Genomic DNA, 20,267 nt, shown 5'->3' with positions numbered 1-20,267 from the left:
AATTGTGATCATGTGTTGAATTTGCTGGCTCATGCTCCATTGCAATATCTGAGGTGAAAAGTTTTGTCCCTCTTTCCCTCTACGAAGAATTCTGTTGCTGTGTAAGTGATCAAAATCCTGCCGGATACAAGGTGAGCTTTCATCCACAATATTACATGCTCCCATGGATCTTTTTCAGAATCAGCATAAAGAAAACTTATAACAATTTATTTCTTTATCAAAGTGGAAAGCCTTGATTTTAAAGCTCTTCCTCATGTTTTGTATTGATAGGTCATGTACTAATTTAAAAAGCATAGAACAAGTAATATTGCAAAGAGTAATTAATCTAGTTAAAGAATGGTATATCAACTCTTATTCATGTGGCCCAAAAGTTTGTCCAGAATTGTTGTAGTAGAAATGAACTTTCCTTTGATACTTATGCTTCTCCTTTATGAATTCAGAAAAGGAAACATTTTTGAGTGGTATTTTCCACCTCCAACTTTGGTTGAGTTATTTGGACCCGGTCTCTTGGAAAAGAAAGATGCTTGCCTGTGTGTGGAAAGCATTCATGGATAGCATCACAATAGATGCGCCTACAGCAACTTTTGTCCTTTTGCTTTACCAAATCTTTTGTATCTTGTTTTGCCTTCAATTATTTGGACTTTCTGCTATCCTGGTGTCCTGTTCCTGCATGAATGCACTCTTGGATCTTTCACTGCAACTAAGAAGGCGTGTCTCAGTCCTCTCCCGTTTTTAGCCGTTGCTCATATCTCTTCTACTTTGGTTCTTTGGTCATTTAGCCGTTGCTCATATCTCTCCTACTTTGGTTCTTTGGTCACTAAGAGAGCATGGAATATCAGCAGCAAAGGTGGATCAACGCCAATCTTCTTTAGGTTTTGTAACATCCCAAAGGTTGCACTGGTAATTAGCAAACTAAAACCATTCTAAGAATGAGGAAACAGTGGTAATTAGTAACCTATAAACTTGTTATTGGCATAAAAATAGCATACAGTGAAGCAAATGAGACACCTCTTCGATGTAAAAGCAGGGAAAAAGAGGCACAACCTTAAGTTTGTGAAATTATTTTTAGTACAACTACAAATATCCATTTTACCATCAAAAAAACTACAAATATCCATTTCTTCCTTGCATCATTCTTTTCTTCTCAATCATTTGATATATCAATGTAGATAAACTCAGCCAAAACATAAAGCTAAGTGAAATTATAGGGGAATTCTACTGTTACATCAAGGAAGGACTGAAAGTAACTTGAGCTACTCCTAGATGGCTTCTGGTGGGAAAACCAGAGAAACTCACTTTCTTCCTCAAGTTGATGGAGTGACTGCACCATGATAATTTCACTGAGAAAATCTCAGGATTGTCAACTTACCTAATCTGTTAAACTTCACTTGCTTTATGTACAAAAGATCTTGCAATAGCCTTCAGCTCCACTACGAGCTCTCTTGGAAGTAGAGGGCTCGTGACAAAGCTGCAGGATTGGCATGCAATATTTGAGAGGTCTCTGCAGTGTGATTCTTTGTCCCTTCCTTTTTCTGGAAGGCTTTGAATAGCATTCCACCACTAATTACATCAGCACTGTCATATTTGAATCCCATGGTCGTCCATATTGAGCTCTTTGCAGCTTCTTTGGGGTCATGCATCCTCAATGTTTTAGGAATCCAGGGACACCTCTCCTGGTTGCTCGGCTTAAGACTCTCTCCTTTCTCTGAATCGGTATTATCGAGCACTTCTCCTTCCCTTGAATGCTTGCCTAAGGTTGGAGAATTGGATCCAGCTCCTGAGGAACCATTGCTTGAAGAAGTTGGAGGGCAGATCCATGGGAAGCTCCAAGTGCCAGGACCCGCACAACTCCAATAAGCCGGTGCAGGATAAAAAGAGAGAGGATAGTTCGACGAAAAGAAAGCAGGAACTGGGCTCCAGGGATATGGCCAAGGTGATGATCCACTAATGTATGGGCTTTGATCTGGAACTCCTTGACAGTTTTGAATGACTGGCTCTTGCTGATTAGCACCAATTCCATCACCAGTAGAATTCGAAGCTGTCACTGAAGATCCACTCGACCGATCATCACCATTTTCCACAGCAGAAAATGGAGCCACCTGCTCTTCTGGTCGATGGAATCCATTTTGATTGCAATTCTTCATTGTCTTGTTGGCAAGATTGAATACAGAGGCCACAGATTCACAACGAGGGGTATCCAACCCGAAACTAAGAACAGTTCCATTCGGTTTTAGTGGAGGGTGATGAATTGGGTCAGGAACTTCAGGTCTGACTGTCTGGAAGGTGGCATCAGAGACCGAGATGTGGCGAAACTGGGACGCCGAGTTCTTATTCTTGCGGCGTCCAGCTCCGACGGGCACATTCCTCATTGTGCCCCCGGCAGTCCAGTATCTCTGACAGTGCTTGCAGAAATGGCGTGGCTGGTTGACATTGTAGTTGTTGTAGTAACAGAACTTGGTATCCAAGCTGCTACACCGAGGACAAGGAAGTATCTTATCAGGCCTCTTCATCATTTTCTCTTGAGAGGTACCTGTTTCATTCTTTTGTTCTTCAGGCTTTAGATTCTTCATAGCTGTAGCCGCTTGATCAGCAGAGGTTCTCAAGGTCTCATTTGCTGAGGAGGATATTGGTGGCTCACTTTTTGTTTCTAAATCCAGAGAGTCATGACCTTTGTCCTTGGTTTCATGGATGGTTGCTTTATCTGAACTACCCTGAAATTTCATAGTGGAGTTTCCGTAAGAAAGCTGCAACAAAAAGTGAAGGCCTGTTCCTGATTATTATTTTGACACAAAATCTTAAGATCATGATATATCTAATGCTGGAATTCAACATGCGTAGAATAATAGCATTCCTAACTGCACTCCAAATAAAACTCCAGTGGTCAAATCATTTCAAGGAAATCCAGTATTATTAACTTGCTATATATTGGCAATAAAACGATTTAATCTTACGATCATCAGTAAGATAGACCAAAACCCAAGATGATATTTAGTAGCTTTGTATACTAATCTGGAGCATTTAACTGAAAATACAATTTTAGTCATAAAGGATAAATAATTAACAACATGCAGCCTATGGAACATATGGTATAACTGTTAGTAGGTGACAAGGCCTTGTTGTGCATCGGAATATATCATTTATACCAGCTGAAAATTTTGTAACGGAAGGTTCTATTAGAATTGAACCTCTCAGAGACCCGAAAATTAAAAAGCAGAAATATGGACCAAAAAAAAAAAGTTCTGGTTGGACAGAAACATCCATACAAGTAAAGAAAATTAAAGTTTCTTTCTTTCTTTCCGTGAAAATCTAATGAAAGTTAAAATCCCATCTCAATCTCTAGTTTTTCTTAACCAAAGATTCACAAGAATCCATGCTACAAAACCAAAGAAAGAAATAGAATTAAAAAGCACAATCAACTAACCCCAGAACAACCGAAGCAACAATCCACCACCCAAAACATGGCAAGATCAAATCTTTCCTCGACAAACCCATCATGACATCCAATCCCTGATCAAGAACATAAGAACATAAAAGAACAAACTACCTTATCCTCCTCTTTTTTTCTGTTGTCGTCGCTGGCCGGGAAAGCAATCGTCTTGCCGAAGAGCTTGATCGCCTGGTCTCTGCTCTCTGCCATCTCCCCCTGGTTCTCTTTTATCTATAAAAAGACAAAAAAAAAGCGCTTGGTTGCCGTGTCTCTGAGGGATCTCTGGCTCGTCGTCGAGTTCTTCTTCGTTCGTTTGATGGCTTCTCCCCGTTGGTTTAACAACAGCAGAGGAGGGGAGAAGGCGGAGGGGAAAGAGCAGCACACGTGAGCAGGGGAGGATGGGAATAAGAGCCACAAGTCGGAGGTTTGTGGCCTCCGGAGGGTGTTATTTGATTCTTTCCGCTTTAATCTCTCGCCGGGTGGAAAGGGAATGGAAAACCCCCTTCAGTCCTACTCAGCACCCAATACCTCTCTCTCTATTTTATGTCTCTCTCTACACATGGCGACGACTTGTTGCTTCCACCACTCTTTTACCTCCTTCAACCACTTTTTACGATTTTCTTTTATATATATATATATATATATATATATATATGAAATTGGAGACTGACAGATAATTAACCCATTAGTTACCAACCATCTTACTGATAATAAAATAATTATGAAATTAAGTTAGATAAAAAAATGTTCTATGCTTAAAAAAGTAGCAAAAAACAGAAAAAATGAGATAAAGTTATCCTTTTGAAGAGAAGGATGGAGTAGAAGACCATAGAGATGCAGATAGGCATGGAGTTTAGAAATAAAAATGAGAAGCAATATGCTTGAAAAGGAAGTTTCGTCAATCATTAAATCTTATATACGAAGAGTGGAGAAATAGAGAATCATTTAAGGATAGTAGCAGGAAGGATATGGAGTACAGCTTCAGAGGTGCCAAAATATTCAAAGGCCACATTTACCCATTCTATAAAATTATAAAGTCAACATCTTCATTTGACTAGCTTTAAAAAATCGGTTTCACACGAACGAAATTTTGGCATGAAAGGAGTGGACCGTGAATGCCGGACATCCACCATGCGGTGGTGATGCAAGAATTGTTTCTCATCTCTCTGTTAAATGCTCATTTGTGAGAAATTTTTTTTACAACATTGATGACATGCCCGCACTTAAAGGGTAGTTTACTAATTTTCAGGATTTATGGATTTAATGGAGGAGAAAAAATTTAAAAATCAATTAGAAAATTCTAGGATCAGCTTGTGATAGCACTCTGTTTCATGTATGACAAGAGAGAAATAGAAGAATTTTCATCAAGAAAAAGATTTTTATTTTTTCTATTTTATTGAAAATACAACATTTGTTTCAGGCATGGGATCAGCTTCGCCCCCAGAAAAACTTTAGAGGATCATCACAGAATCTTGGAGCGTTTGAAATCCCTGCCGCCTACGGGAGAGGCTTAACTCAAACAGAATGGATAGGTTGGCGATTTTTTGGAGGTTAGAATCGAGTATGAAAATTTTGTTAGGATTTTTTGCCACCCTTACATTCAAAAAAAAAAAAAAAAATAATTTGTTAGGATTTCTTGTTCTATTTCCTGGAAAGCAAGGATTAGCCTCGGCCCTCGGCTGCTATGGATAAACGGTTGGAGATAGGATCCTAGCAACATTGACTACAATCCTAGATAGGATGGTTATTAATATGCAAATGTGGTAATTTGACCTTTCAATTGATATAGCTTTGTGGAATTTTTATATTGAGAAACTAGCTAGCATTACATACAAGGTAAGCTATATATTTCCTTCGTTTGGAAGAATATTTGGTGTTAGTCCAAGTATTATAAACATCATTTACAAATATGTGTGCTAGGATTGTTTGTGAATTGCAAGTGATCATTAATAAAGGGCAGGAAGTGGGCAAGGCCAGGTCAGGCTATATCCTTGTTCAAGCTCGGTCCAAATTTTTTTCAGACTTTGGGTCAGACTTAAAGCCCAAATTTTTTTGAAAGACTCAGATCCAAGCTTGGCCCTAAGCCTAGCCCAAATCCGATTGGGCCAGCCTGCGAAATAAAAATTCTTAAGCCCTCAATTATTTCAACGGCCGGCCACGACTACGACGATGCCTGCGAGTCACCTCTGAATGCCACGACCACGTTGAGGCCGACTGATGGTGCTTTGAGATCCTCCACGAGATTGACATTAAGATTATCGGAATCCAGAATGAGGGCCTTGACGAGCACCGCCTCTGCGACCTGAACAGTGAGATCAACAAACTGTTTCACGAACGCAAACATTGGGAATGCCGCATCATGGAGGTTGGGGTCCCAACTACATCAAGAACTTCACCAAGATGATCGACCTCGAGGGCAACATTGTCGATGTTCCCAACCCCAGTGGCTGCGGTCCCGACTGCCCCTATTTCAGTGTGGCAAAGAAACTCCCTGATGTCCGCAAGCTCTTCGAGAAGCCCCCCGAAATCAAGAAGCACCGCTCTCGCTACGATATCTGCAAGTGCATCAACGCCAGCTATTATGGCCACCGTGATGATGAGGACGGCATTCCGAAGAAATTGGAGGGCCTCACAGAGGTGGTCGAGTGTCATGGGAGGAGGTTGCTGAGTGGTGGAGGATGGAGCAAATCAGGAAACTGAGGCTTGGGGGTGGTGATCGAGGGAGATGGCTTGGGGGTGGTCCCTCAAGCAGGAAAATCATGGAGCATTTGCACGGTGGATAGCACGCAATCGGGAATTGATGAAATACAAACAGCAGCAGCATGTTATGCACCATGGAATTTATCCAATTAAGAGCTGGATCTAAATCTCAGACTGAATTTTGGGTTCACATTTGAGCTCGATCCGAGTCGGATCAAAGATATATCCAAATCTAGCTCGAAAAATAAACGGGTTCTATATTTAGGTCCAAGCCCGGCTTGAATTGTCTCGAACCAAGTTCAAAGTCCGACCCAAAATCGGCTCGATCTGAGTCCAATTCAGGTCCTAATCATTATGCACTCGAAATGGATATCGATGACGTAGGCATAGGTGTCACGCCCTGAACCCAACATCCGAATCGGATACGTGATGGCCGCACACTCTTTAGAGCAAGTCCTAAAGAATATGCAAGGCCAAATTAAATCATTACAACCTTATCAACCATAATATTTAATTTCAATAATAATTCATAAAACTTACATAATTACAATTAACATTCCTTCAATCCTCTGATCAGGTATCAACGGTACTCTATCTATGCATCCGCTCACTCACAAATCTATACCATAGCCAACCATGGACATCTTGTAACTCTGAGAAGAAAAAAAAGATGAATGGGTGTGAGCTTTACAGCCCAGTAAGAATTTTCATATCACACCAATATAATAATATAATCTGAAAATAAAGATAAGCAATAACACATAAAAATCAATGTTCACTGTCCAGAATACTGCAAATATTTATAGATTATCTGTTTTATCAAAAGAGATGCATTATCATCTGTTAATAAGTGAAACAATTTTATTCAACGATTATTTCATATCTTATCTTTCTATTTTCTTCTATTATCACATCATCTTTAATCCTTTTCTTTTTGACTTTGGCTTTGGACTACCAGGATCATGCGATGATCTTTTATTCGGATTGATTTCTGTGATCTTCCTCGGATCGAAATATTCATAATCTTTCTCGGATCAAAGTAGCCATGATCTTTCTCGGATTAAATCATTCATGATCTTTCTCAGATCAGATTCTACTATACATAAGCCTGTGGGGGCTGTCCCAGGCATAAGCTCCTGGCAGGCTATTCCACATGACAAGACCAGTCCAAACCATATTTCTCTTTCTTTTTATTTTTATGAAATTATAATATTTAACTTCATTAATCAATTCAAATTTTACAGTGTAATAAATATGTCATACCATATAATCATACCATCAATTGCTGATACATATGTATTAATATAACATACTCATGCTCAAAATCACATAAATAAATAACAGTGTCTCAGATATAACAAATTCATCGATCTCAAATCCAACGATGCAAAATCAATGAGATAAAACCAATGGTAAAATAACATATATAATGACGATCATGTACAGGGATTCTTATCTTTATCGATGACTGATCCAAGCACAGAAATCAATGTTCTTCTTTAATTTATGAATTTCTCTAACAAAATATTTTATTCGATATCATATGCAGACAATCATCTCTTCATAACCCTGATCAAATATAAAAATCATATATGGAGAAAATTATCCAATAATCAATCCTAATAACACAAATCTAGGATCTCTCTCAGGAATAACCAAAATTAAGATTTGTCTAAGTATCTGGATCCTCCACTGATCTATAAGACTTCAAGAGAGAGAAAATTCATGAAGAGAGAGAAAATTTTAGAGAGAGAAAGTAGAGAGAAAAAGTGGAGAGAGAATCTTCGTATCCTTTCGATGAGGCAATCATGGTCGAGATTATCAGAGGTCATATCAGGATGACTCAATATGGATTAACCATGATTGATGTTATCAATTTCGAATAAAGATCGGATCAGAATCTAATCCACTGTATGAATTTCGGAGCAATCTCAGGTCATCATATTTTCATATCAATTTTATTCTAGGATTCGTAATGAAATCAGAGAGAGAAAGATACTAGAGAGATAAAATCCATAAAGAGAGAAAGGTCTAGAGAGAGAATCTAGAGAGAGAAAATATAGAGAAAATATAGAGAGAGGAGAGAAGAAAGAGAGAGAAAGGAGGGAGAGGAGAGAGAGAAAATTTCTCTCTCTTCTTCTTCTTCTTATTTTTTTATTTTTCTCTTTCTCTTTTTCTTTTTTTTTTCTCTTTTTCTTTTCTTTTTCTTCTTTCTTCTTCTTTCTTTTTTTTTCCTTCCCACGGCCTCCCTTGGGTCGAAACAGGGGACGGACGAGGGGGGCTCCAGCTTGGCTTTGGCGAGGGCGACGGCTTCGTCGGAGGTCCGGCAGCAGGTGGAGGTGGCGGTGGAGCAAGGGATGGCCGGCAGCAAGGTTCGACCGGTGAGAAATTAAGAAGAGATCGAAAAAATAGAGAACTGTCATTTTTTCTTTTATTTTTTGATCATTGACCGATCACCGAGAGCCAATACCTTCAGGGAAGAGAGATAAAGGGATGAGGATCCTATCCTAGGGAGACGCCGCAACCGACGGCGTCGGTGGCCGAAAAAGAGAGGAAAGGGTCTGATCGAAATAGAGTAAAATAGGATTCACCCTTTTCATGAATTTTTTGACGATCTCGAAGGCCGGCGAGGGTGCACAAAGCCATGGAAAGAAGAGGAAGGAGGAGAAGGGCTTACTTCAAGCTTTAACAGCATCGTCGGCTCCAATTTCTGATGAGCACGAGTACGGGAGGTCCTGACTTCAATTAGAGAAAACAAGGAGAAAGGAGAGAGAGAGAGATCGATGATCATCGTGGGTTGTTTAGGAGGGGGAGAGAGGGTCTTATAAAGTGGAGGGGAGGTCGAATCCCCCTCGGATTCGACTTCTCCTCTGATGATTTGGATGGAAGAAGACTCCCAGCAGAAGTCTTCTTCATTCTATTTTTTTTTATATATGGACTTTGGGTTTGGTCCAGGATCCAAATGGGTCGGGCGTTATATTCTTCCCCTTTCAAATAATTTCATCCTCGAAATTAAGTTATGTCGTTCGAGATACATATTTCAAAGTATACATTCTTCATGTCATTCTCAAGCTTACGATAATGTCTTATTATTATTTATTTTTCATGATCTTGTTATAACAAAAATTATTTAAAATTTTAAATTTATCTCCTCTTATTGATTTCTCAACTTTTTGAAGAACCGTAATATTTTGGACTTGTATTAATATACCACTATTATTTGTCTAATACATTTCACTCAAAATTTATAATTATCTCAGACTATCCTTGATAGAAAAATAAATAAAGATCAAACATCGGGCACTCTTTACAATCATCGATTTCTTTCTTCTCTTGACCTTCTAACAAATTTTATATGTAGACTCTCATCTTAAGAAAATCTCAATCTTCTATATCAGTCTAAGTAATAATATTAAATTTTAAAAAAATATGAGATCTATGTCAGGACATTCTAAATTTGAACTAATATCAGAACTATCAAGCTGTTAATAAATTTGAGATATCTAGAATTTCTTGGCATTATCTACAATGAAGCAACCTACTGATAAAAATTATCCAGCTATGATCAGATTAGATCAAAATTTATAGCATCCTTTCATTATCAATAAAATCCTTCCTTATTTGCAACTAATGTATTTCATCATAATATCTTTTGATTTAAAAGATTAATATTTCTAATCAATTTAATCCATCACACTTTTGCTGCGCACTCTGATCTTAATTTATCAAATTATATAAGTCTATCAAAGATAAAAATATCCTTATATGTTAGATCAATCCAGGATAGATCCAACCTTCAAATTTTATATAAGACTTAGGGCAAAATTTTAAATTTTTTTATCTTTACTACCTTTGGGTATAGCATATAAAAATTAAATCTTGATCCACTTCCTATGTTTGAAATCATTGCATAAGTTTCATCACTCTTCAAGAATCCAATATGTCTAGAATCAATTGAAGTTAACCTTAGATTTACCTTACAATCATTTAGATAATTTCTAAATCAATCTTTCTTTTTAAAAAAATTAATTCTAACTTGACAAACTAGAAGAACTCAAGCCAACATTCTTAAGTAGAATCAACTTGATTATTTCTTATAGAGCTCTCTTCATCACAACCCTTAATATTAATCAATAAATCCATACAAAATCTTATCCCTTGTATAAGTCATTCAAAATTTAACACTAGCAAGATGTCTTAGTTCAATTTAAAAAAAATCTAAACTTTGACTTGAATAATTAATACACTTCACCATCTTTAACAATCATAAGAAAAATTAAAAAAAAAACTAATCCACAGATAGTAATACGAATTATTAAAGATTTCATCATAACCTATATATCATACTCTGACAAAATAAATTTTCTTTTTTAATTTAACAACAATATCAAAATACTTTTGATCCACTTAGAAAAATAAGCTTTTGACTTGAGATTCAATGCAACTTGAAAGATCGAGGAATCATATTCAGAATATGATATTTTGAGTAACCAAAGATTTCACCAAGATGTGTATCTCATATTCTCATAATAAATTTCAAGTATATTTTTTCATCTAAGATTGAGTTTCATATATGATCCTCTTATAGGTTCAATGCTCAAAAATATTTCTCTCTCATATGATGAAATTTCTTCTTAGACCATATCCTAATTCCTTCTAATAAATTTAAAATTTGTAATGCTCAGATAATTAACATCAAAATTAAAAAAATTATCATGATTTCCATCCATATAAGTTTAGCATTCCAAAATCATCGAGTATACTCAACATAACATATCAATACCTCCCACTTCCTTCCAGAGTCAACTCTTCTTATATTCAGGCCATCCTACTAATTGAAATCCAAGATATAACTCGTCAATTCTATTATAGATATATATGCCACTTATGTATAAATTTCATCTTAATATCTATTGATTCGAAATCTAAATATTGAATCTTCTCTTTTATATCTATCATGTTCCTCATGATTATAACCTAAGTTCAGATATCACTAAAATTATAATTCTGAATAATTATAACCTTAAACTCAAATACCATTTAAATTATATTTTCTAGTGATCATAACCTAAACTCTAATATCGTTCTATCATACCTTTAATGATCATAATCTTAAACTCTGATATTATCAATCATACTCTATTGATTATAATCCCAAAGTTTTGATATCACTTATATGACAATCCTTAGTGACCTTAAACCTGAGCTCTAGTACTATTCTATTATATTCTCTGATATCACTCTGTCACATCCTATTGATCATGCATAAAGTTTTGATATCACTTCATAATCCCTAGTGACTTAAACTTAAGCTCTAATATCATTTTATCAAATCCTAATCACTTATATCATAATCTCCAATGATCATAACCTAAACTCTGTTATTACTCTGTAATATTTAAATCACTTATATTATAATCCTTAATGATCATAACCTGAGCTCTGATACCACTTTGTCATATTCTATTGATCTTACATAAAGTTTTAATATCTCTTCATAATCTCTGGTGATCTTAAACCTAAGCTCTGATACCACTTTGTCACATCCCGAACCCAACATCCAGATCGGATACGTGATGGCCGCACACTCCTTAGAGCAAGCCCTAAAGAATATGTAAGACCAAATTAAATCATTATAACCTTATCAACCATAATATTTAATTTCAATAATAATTCATAAAACTTGCATAATTACAATTAACATTCTTTCAATCCTCTGATCAGGTATCAACGGTACTCTATCTATGCATCCGCTCACTTATAAATCCATACTATAGCCAACCATGGACATCTTGTAACTCTGAGAAAAAAAAAAGATGAAAGGGTGTGAGCTTTACAGTCCAGTAAGAATTTTCATATCACACCAATATAATAATATAATCTGAAAATAAAGATAAGCAATAACACATAAAAGTCGATGTTCACTGTCCAGAATACTGTAAATATTTATAGATTATCTGTTTTATCAAAAGAGATGCATTATCATATGTTAATAAGTAAAACAATTTTATTCAACGATTGTTTCATATCTTATCTTTCTATTTTCTTCTATTATCACATCATCTTTAATTCTTTTTTTTTGGCTTTGGCTTTGGACTATCAGGATCATGCGATGATCTTTTATTCGGATCAATTTCTGTGATCTTCCTCGGATCGAAATATTCATGATCTTTCTCGGATCAAAGTGGCCATGATCTTTCTCGAATCAAATCATTCATGATCTTTCTCGGATCAGATTCTTCTACACATAAGTCTGTAGGGGCTGTCCCAGGCATAAGCTCCTGACAGGCTATTCCACATGACAAGACCAGTCCAAATCATATTTGTCTTTCTTTTCATTTTCATGAAATTATAATATTTGACTTCATTAATCAATTCAAATTTTGCAGTGTAATAAATATATCATACCCATATAATTATGCCATCAATCGCTGATACATATGTATTGATATAACATACTCATGCTCAAAATCACATAAATAAATAACAGTGTCTCAGATATAACAAATTCATCGATCTCAAATCTAACGATGCAAAATCAATGAGATAAAACCAACGGTAAAATAACATATATAATAGCGATCATGTACAGGGACTCTTACCTTTACCGATGACTGATCCAAGCACAGAAATCAATGTTCTTCTTTAATTTATGAATTTTTCTAACAAAATATTTCACTCGATATCATATGCAGACAATCATCTCTTCATAACTCTGATCAAATATAAAAATTATATATGGAGAAAATTATCCGATAATCAATCTTAATAACACAAATCTAGGACCTCTCTCTGGATTAACCAAAATTAGGATTTGTCTAAGTATCTGGGTCCTCCACTGATCTATAAGACTTCTAGAGAGAAAATCCATGAAGAGAGAGAAAATCCATGAAGAGAGAAAGTAGAGAGAGAAAGTGGGGAGAGAATCTTCGTATCCTTTCGATGAGGCAATCATGGTCGAGATCATCAGAGGTCATATCAGGGTGACTCAATATAGATTAATCATGATTGATGTTATCAATTTCGAATAAAGATCGGATCGGAATCTAATTTACTGCATAAATTTTGGAGCAATCTCAGGTCATCATATTTTCATATCAATTTTATCTTAGGATTCGTGATGAAATCAGAGAGAAAAAGATACTAGAGAGATAAAATACATAAAGAGAGAGAAAGGTCTAGAGAGAGAAAATATAGAGAGAATGTAGAGAGAGGAGAGAGGAAGGAGGGAGAGGAGAGAGAGAGAGAGAAAATTTCTCTCTCTTCTTTTTTTTTATTTTTTTATTTTTCTCTTTCTCTTTTTCTTTTTCTTTTTTCTCTTTTTCTTTTCTTTTTCATCTTTCTTCTTCTTTCTTTTTTTTTCTTCCCACGGCCTCCCTTGGGCCGAAACAGGGGACGGACGAGGGGGGCTCCAGCTTGGCTTCGGCGAGGGCGATGGCTTCGTCGGAGGTCCGGCAGCAGGTGGAGGCGGAGGTGGAGCAAGGGATGGCCAGCGGCAAGGTTCGGCCGGCGAGAAATCAAGAAGAGATCGTAAAAACAGAGGACAGCCATTTTTTCTTTTGTTTTCCGGTCACCGGCGATCAATACCTTCAGGGAAGAGAGATAAAGGGATGAGGATTCTATCCTAGGGATGAGATGCCGCAACCGACGGCGCCGGTGGTCGGAAAAGAGAGGAAAGGATCCGGCTGAAATAGAGCAAAATAGGATTCACCCTTTTCATGGATTTTCCGACGATCTCGAAGGCCGACGAGGGGGGGTGCACGGAGCCATGGAAAGGAGAGGAAGGAAGAGAGGAAGGAGGAGAAGGGCTTACCTCAAGCTTTAACAGCGTCATCGGCTCCAATTTCCGACGAGCACGAGTACGGGAGGCCTTGACTTCAATTGGAGAAAACAAGAAGAAAGGAGAGAGAGAGATCGATGATCATCGTGGGTTGTTTAGGAGGGAGAGAGGGGGTCTTATAAAGTGGAGGGGAGATCGAATCTCCCTCGGATTCGACTTCTCCTCCGGTGATTTGGGTGGAAGAAGACTCCCAGTGGAAGTCTTTTTCGTTCCATTTTTTTTTTTTAATATGGGCTTTGGGCTTTTGGGCTTGATCCAGGGCCCAAATGAATCGGGTGTTACAATAGGTTAGTAGGACCATGTCCAGTGATTGGCATCTCTGTTTCTTCATTTTATTTATTTTTTTTGTCCTTTTGGGATGTCTGGTTTGGGATATCTACTTAATAACGGTCTTGGGTCAAAATCAGATGGTCTAATGGTCCAAAGTAATAGGACGAATCCACTTGTCAGGAAGCTTATATGGCTTAATTTCTTGGCCCAACCGCTGGACCATTTTATGTACGCACACGTTTGTGCATACACAACACAAAATAGCTTGCAAACAAATTCCAAGCATCTGCAATCACTTCTATCTTTTGGAAAGATAAAGCAGATTCAGCGAATTTATGTCAAATAATTTCCGTTCTCTTTCATTTCTTCTTCCAATAGAGATACTATAAGAAAAATTATTTACTCAGGCTCTTCAAAACAGAAGATTTATCCCTCACGATTTCCGTTGAATTCTAGCCCTCTCCTCTTCACGTTTCAAGTAGAGAGAGTTGTGTACGATCATATATAATTTAACTAGCGGTCAGGACGTGAGACTTGTCCTACCAGTCATCAGAAATTATGTACTAACAAGCGGAAATTACGAAAACAGAACTAAAATTCTACATTTAGGTAATTAAAGTACGTGTCAGTTTCCTTTTCTTCAAAAAAAAAAAAAAAAAAAAAAATCAAGGGGAGTAAGGATCAACTTTCCAACGCTGATAAGCTTGAGGAAGAGCGAGCGGGGGAACGGGGTGGTGGTGAGTATATTGCCAATGGCCGCGTGGCGTCCGACCAAACTAGCATACGATCAGAGGAAGTGTCGTCACCTCCGCCTGGGTTTGATCGACCAAGAGTTATTCGGAGAGTGTTCCAGATGGTTGGCTTGAAGTGGCTCAATTGGAGGACCAAGATGGTTGATGGGAGACAATTTCTTTCGTCCGTAGATATTGAAAAGGCTATGTGAATATTCGGAAGAAAAATTGAAAAATCAAGATGCTACTCCACAACGTGAGTTAGGCTTCAATAACTCAATTATGCCAAAAAAAAAAAATTTGCTGCTCCACGATAGTGAAAAGCACATCCAACTTGATTTCTTCTTGCGGTTGTAGACAGATTGGTGCAAAAAATCCTAGACAGCACCGATGGCTCTTATCTTATATAAGTTCTATTGCTTCATAAAATTTTAATAACAATTTCTTTCATGTATATTGAAAGGCTATGAAAACAGTTAAACAAAGCCGTTTCTTTTGACGAAGAAGAAGAGCTTTGGGTGCTGCTTTCTATATTTTAGGATAATATTCTTATTTTCTGTTTTGATTTTAAAAATATATTTTTCAGTGATCCGTAATCTTCAACATAGTCAGCTCTCTTGCAAATAGCCTTTTTCATTTTTTTGTTAATAAAGATGGGTTGCTGATTTATTCCAGCCTCCCCTACTCCTCAAAAAGAAGAAGAGCTTCAACGGTCGCGTCTGCCGTGAAAACTTTGCCCTGTAGGCAAGTTTCTTGGGCGTCGACCGTTGCTGGAAGTTATCTGTCGTGAGTTACCGACGAAGTGGAAGGCTGCAGAGTTCAGCATCCCTATTAGCAGAGGCCATCACCCCCGTGGACTTTAACCGTTTAGTTTAAGGAAGAGAAGTACAACTGCCCATGCTTGAAGTCTAATTCTCAAACTGTGTTCCTATATTTCACATCAGTGCACGAAGCACTGGACTTTTGACTTAATGAAATGCTGTAATTCCCTATCCAACCATGCAGAGCAAGGGACAATGAGGAAGTCATTGGTCGGTGGAAATACTAAAGGCACCACTGTCGGCTTTGTTTCTTCCGTGAGCCTTTCCCAAGACCTCAAAAGAACTTTTGACTTGAACTAAATTGGTTGCAGTCTCGAGCTTTAAGATTTTTGGACATCACAATCTATCTGACATCATAGCCCACTCCTCGAGTGGGTTACTTCTTTCCCCCTCCATGTGGACTTGCATCCCCCCACTTCCATTCAATAATAATTTATGCCCCATTGGCCACTTTAATTTCCCCCACCATTATAACCTCATCACCCACTCCCAACTAAATATCTCATTTGTAACATGGTACACTTCCTTGCTGCTGTTCTGGATTCACCAAATACCCCTTTGTGCAACAATTACTTCTCTTGGTACACCACAAGGGTTTCATTGTCGTTCCCTACACGAGGGCAAACTAAGAATCATGTGAAGCATTTTTTGAGATGGGAATCATATGATACTTTGTTCTTGGGAACAGGAATATGACAATAAAGAGAAGAGAGTGGGAGTTAGGTAGATGTCCATTTGCATTCAGACAGGGTGTTCCTTAATTAACCTTTCTGCCTTTTGCTCGAGTGGGGACGAATGTGCCCCAGCTGGCCATTACAAGGAATTGTATAAAAGGAGACCACTGAACTTTGAATCGAGGAGCAATACATGTGACAGCAACACCTGCTTTGCATTGAGAGCTTGAGAAATGGGAAGGGCCTGCCTTCATCTACTTGTGATTCTATTGGTCTCTTGTCACCTCATCACCCCCTCCAATGCTATTCCTTCCACAAGTAATCATCTAAATCCCCCACCCCCCTTTTTTTCTTCCCTTCTTAGCTTCTTCCTTTGAACTACTTTTGGGAGGATTCTACTGAACTACTTGATTTTTTGTGTTTGATTCAGGGGTTCAAAAGCTGCTGCAGGAGATTGGAGATCTTCCATCACTTGGTGATACTTCAGAGGTACCAATAATTTCATTGAAAACCGGCAACTAAATTTTAAGTTCATTCAATTTTGACATCTTCATCTCAAGTATTCCTTCTCTTTTATCATTTCCTTCACAATTCATTTGCTTTTGTGCTTATAGAAAAGCACATAATTAGACATGCCCCTCCAAAACAGCATATCATAGAGCATCAAGTTGTAAATTCAAGCTTAATTCCTTGGTTTCTTCAGTTTTTTTTTTTTTGTTTTTTGTTTTTTACTTGAACAACGCTAATTATAAAAAATCTCATGTATCCTTGTTTCTCAGAAAGAAAAAAAGAGGAGTTTTATGAAAATATTTAGGAGAGACTCTCGCTTCCTTTGAAAATTAATTGAAAAATCTATTAGTCAGGTTGAACTTGTAGAAGAAATGATTTATTTAAGGATTTCTGTTTCCATATTTTATTTGGAAACATGGACTCGACTTCGGGATTTTTATTTTTATTTTTGTTTTAAGAGCAAAATTGTTAACTAGTCACCATCATTTCATTAAGGAAATGAAATGATACAAAGGAGAAGAGAAGGAATAAATTAAGATAGGAGAAAGAAAAAGAGCAAAATGAAAGAACAAGGAGAAGGAGGTCAACATACAACAACACACCAAAGCCCGCCCCTTCATAGGCCACCCTCACATAGCCAACAGGAATTATAGGCCTTTATGCTCCAAAAACCCCCCAGATCTAAGCTGCAGACTTTGGAAATAGTCAAAGATACTTTGGTGCCTCTATCGTATATTTTTAAACATGCATCGGCAACTGAACGTAATGGAAATATCAAGGAGAGATTCTTGTTTAGGTAGTTCTACGAACTTGACAAATCTATTAGCCATGTTGGTCCTTAGCACATGCTTATTGGGCTTTCTTTGTCTATATTTTATGTGAAAACATGAAGTAGACTAGTTCTTCATAACAATATATATTAAATATTCAAACAAGAATCAGTAAATGAACATCTTTGAGAAAGTCTTTGATATTATGTCTCTCATGAACGGTATAGTTTTTTCCTTCAAATGAAGCATTATAACAAATGCGTGAAACCATTTGCCAGATAAAAACATTAAAAATAAAAAAAGCGAAGCAATCCAGTGAAAGAAAAAGAATCTATATTTCTAAATATATATGCATTTTTTGTTGAAAATTATATATTCAAGGTAGTGGTTAGGAGTAGGTTTGAAAACAAGGGAACCATTTGCTATCTGAATCTTAATTTTCTCTCTCTCTCTCTCTCTTCTTTTCCTTCTTTAGGCTCTCATATAATTTTTGCTAAGCAAAGTGCACTAATGAATCATTGCTAATGAATGCAGATAAACATGGAAGAAGCCATATCAGAAGTTATCAGTGGCAGGATAGATTTGCAGATAAGCAACGACTATCCGGGATCTGGTGCTAACAATCGCCACACTCCCAAGCCACCTGGAAGGACCTGAGACTTTTAAGATGATTTGTTTTTTGTTAGTCAGTGCTGTAACTAGTAGTATCTTATAATCTAACAACTTATTAGTACTGAAATAGTTTAATGGAATGAATGACCCGAAGCAAGAGTAGTTGCTGTAGTAATGTGATCCGGTGTGTGGTGAAGACATGCACTTGGACACCATGTTCTGATGCTCGCCGGACTATCAGAAAATTGTAAGCATGGGAAGTTCAGGTACTTAAATATTTTAGGAAGTCTTTAATGCAAGAGAGAAGATTATAAGTGTGCCGGATTTTATTTTATTTTAATTTTTCTAAATTAAAGCCAGGGTAGGCTTGTGCATCCCAGTGGACCAGGATAGTAATTTTTTGGCTGCTAGGATGTTGAGTCTGATCTCAACGAGTCTTCACCCAATGAGAGAACTTGGATTGGCATAGGACTTTAGCCTAGCCTCTGATTGTGTTATGAAAATGAGATAAAATATAAACAAAGCCAAGCACCTCATCTAATTTTTGCGGACAGCAATCTGAAACGACTGTATGATGAATAGAGTCCAGAGGAATGAAATGGGATGATTGGTGTGGTGCACCACCATATGGTATATATGGTGCAGGGTATAATAACTCGATTGGATGAGATTTTTCTGTACTAAGAGATGCTTCAAATTGTGTAAAAGATCAAAAGAGAAGGTGATGTGTGAAGGTAATAAGAATTAAAAAGATTGGGTAATTGACACTAGAGGACCCTTCGTATAGACATACATGAATGAAAAATTTGGAAAGTTGATCTGAAATATTTGACATAAAATTTGTAGGTTCCTTACCAATACAAATGACTGGTCTGATCATGATCTTGGTAATTTACTATGCATGCATCACTAAAGAGAAAGGAAGCCAATAACATGTGGATTTTCATTTTCTAATTTTTTAAGTTTTAAATCAAATCATAACTTTTGATGGCAATGTCAGTTTCATGTTTAGTATAATTAAAACAGTCACTTGTGAATTGGGAACTATAAACATTATCATATTAATGTGTACCTCAGAACCTTAAAGATAATTTCATAAAACAGAAATGAGATGCGCAATGTTATATAGCTCAAAGTATTAGAGAATAAAAAGGCTACCAAAGTAATAAATATAAGAAAAATAGTAATATAAGATAGATACAAGGCAAGAGTTGGAAATAGATTGTCACGCCCCAAATTCGGGACATAATACGGCCATACTACCGAGGGATGGAGCCCACGATAATACAAAGCCAATCCATCATAATCATCTAAAATCCATCAAATAAAAATATTCAATTTCATTATTCATCAAATAATTGAACCAATATTGGTTCAGAGCATCTAAATCCAAAAGCAAGTACCAACTCGAATCTCGACATTCATAAATAACTATAAATCCATGATCATAAATTAAATTAAACTTTCGCTACCAAATTTTTAAGCTTGCTATGCAGATCTTCAAGCCTGAATTTTTTTCACCGGTCCTAGTCTTATTTCTCTATATAAGAAAAGAAAAATAAAAAGAATATAAGCTACACTAGCCCAGTAAGTAGAACATGTGCCTCTTTATCGAATCAAGCATAAGTTTTTCATGATAATGCAATATTTAGAAAATAACAGGTAATACAAAATAAAGTATTTCATAGAGCATATAACAAAATAAGTTATAAACTCATCATGCATGCATAAATCATGTATATTTCACAATCATGAATCATAAATCATTTTTATCATATATTCATATCATGTTTCAAAACATTGCTCACAGATATTCGTACTAAGGTCACTATTATATCCCTGACAGGATCATGTTTCTTAATCGACAGAGTTCTTAATTCATGTGCCAACTTTATACCCGCTGGCGGGGCCA

At 36.8% G+C, this 20,267-nt stretch overlaps 2 protein-coding genes, 1 long non-coding RNA gene and 1 pseudogene across 4 annotated transcripts in view; 2 read left to right on the top strand and 2 right to left on the bottom strand.

Annotated features, from left to right (window-relative positions):
- The window catches only part of LOC140853416 (uncharacterized), a 175,409-nt gene that overhangs the window by 128,439 nt on the left and 26,703 nt on the right, over window positions 1–20,267 (bottom strand). The gene's annotated exons all lie outside the window — the stretch shown is intronic.
- LOC105056613 (cyclic dof factor 1) lies at window positions 1,019–3,919 on the bottom strand. 2 transcript variants are annotated; one of them, XM_019854397.3, is made up of 2 exons: window positions 3,545–3,919; window positions 1,019–2,744 (listed from the first exon to the last, which is right to left on the bottom strand). In XM_019854397.3, exons 1-2 carry the CDS (start codon window positions 3,635–3,637, stop codon window positions 1,431–1,433), a joined length of 1,407 nt encoding a protein of 468 aa, XP_019709956.1. In that variant the 5' UTR covers window positions 3,638–3,919; the 3' UTR covers window positions 1,019–1,430. The 2 variants fall into 2 exon arrangements, with proteins under 2 accessions (XP_019709956.1, XP_010937173.1); XM_010938871.4 differs by having other exon boundaries at window positions 1,019–2,711; window positions 3,545–3,916.
- Window positions 4,543–6,210, top strand: LOC105056749 (uncharacterized; annotated as a pseudogene).
- LOC109506545 (uncharacterized) lies at window positions 16,627–18,526 on the top strand. Its single transcript, XM_019854475.2, has 3 exons — window positions 16,627–16,781; window positions 16,894–16,952; window positions 18,278–18,526. The coding sequence occupies exons 1-3, from the start codon at window positions 16,697–16,699 to the stop codon at window positions 18,398–18,400; spliced, it is 267 nt and encodes an 88-aa protein (XP_019710034.1). The 5' UTR covers window positions 16,627–16,696; the 3' UTR covers window positions 18,401–18,526.

This window comes from Elaeis guineensis, chromosome 13 (assembly GCF_000442705.2).
Source record: "Elaeis guineensis isolate ETL-2024a chromosome 13, EG11, whole genome shotgun sequence".
Classification (NCBI taxonomy): Eukaryota; Viridiplantae; Streptophyta; class Magnoliopsida; order Arecales; family Arecaceae; genus Elaeis; species Elaeis guineensis.
Note: the sequence above shows the minus strand (reverse complement) of the source record. Positions and strands in the feature narration are given on the sequence as shown.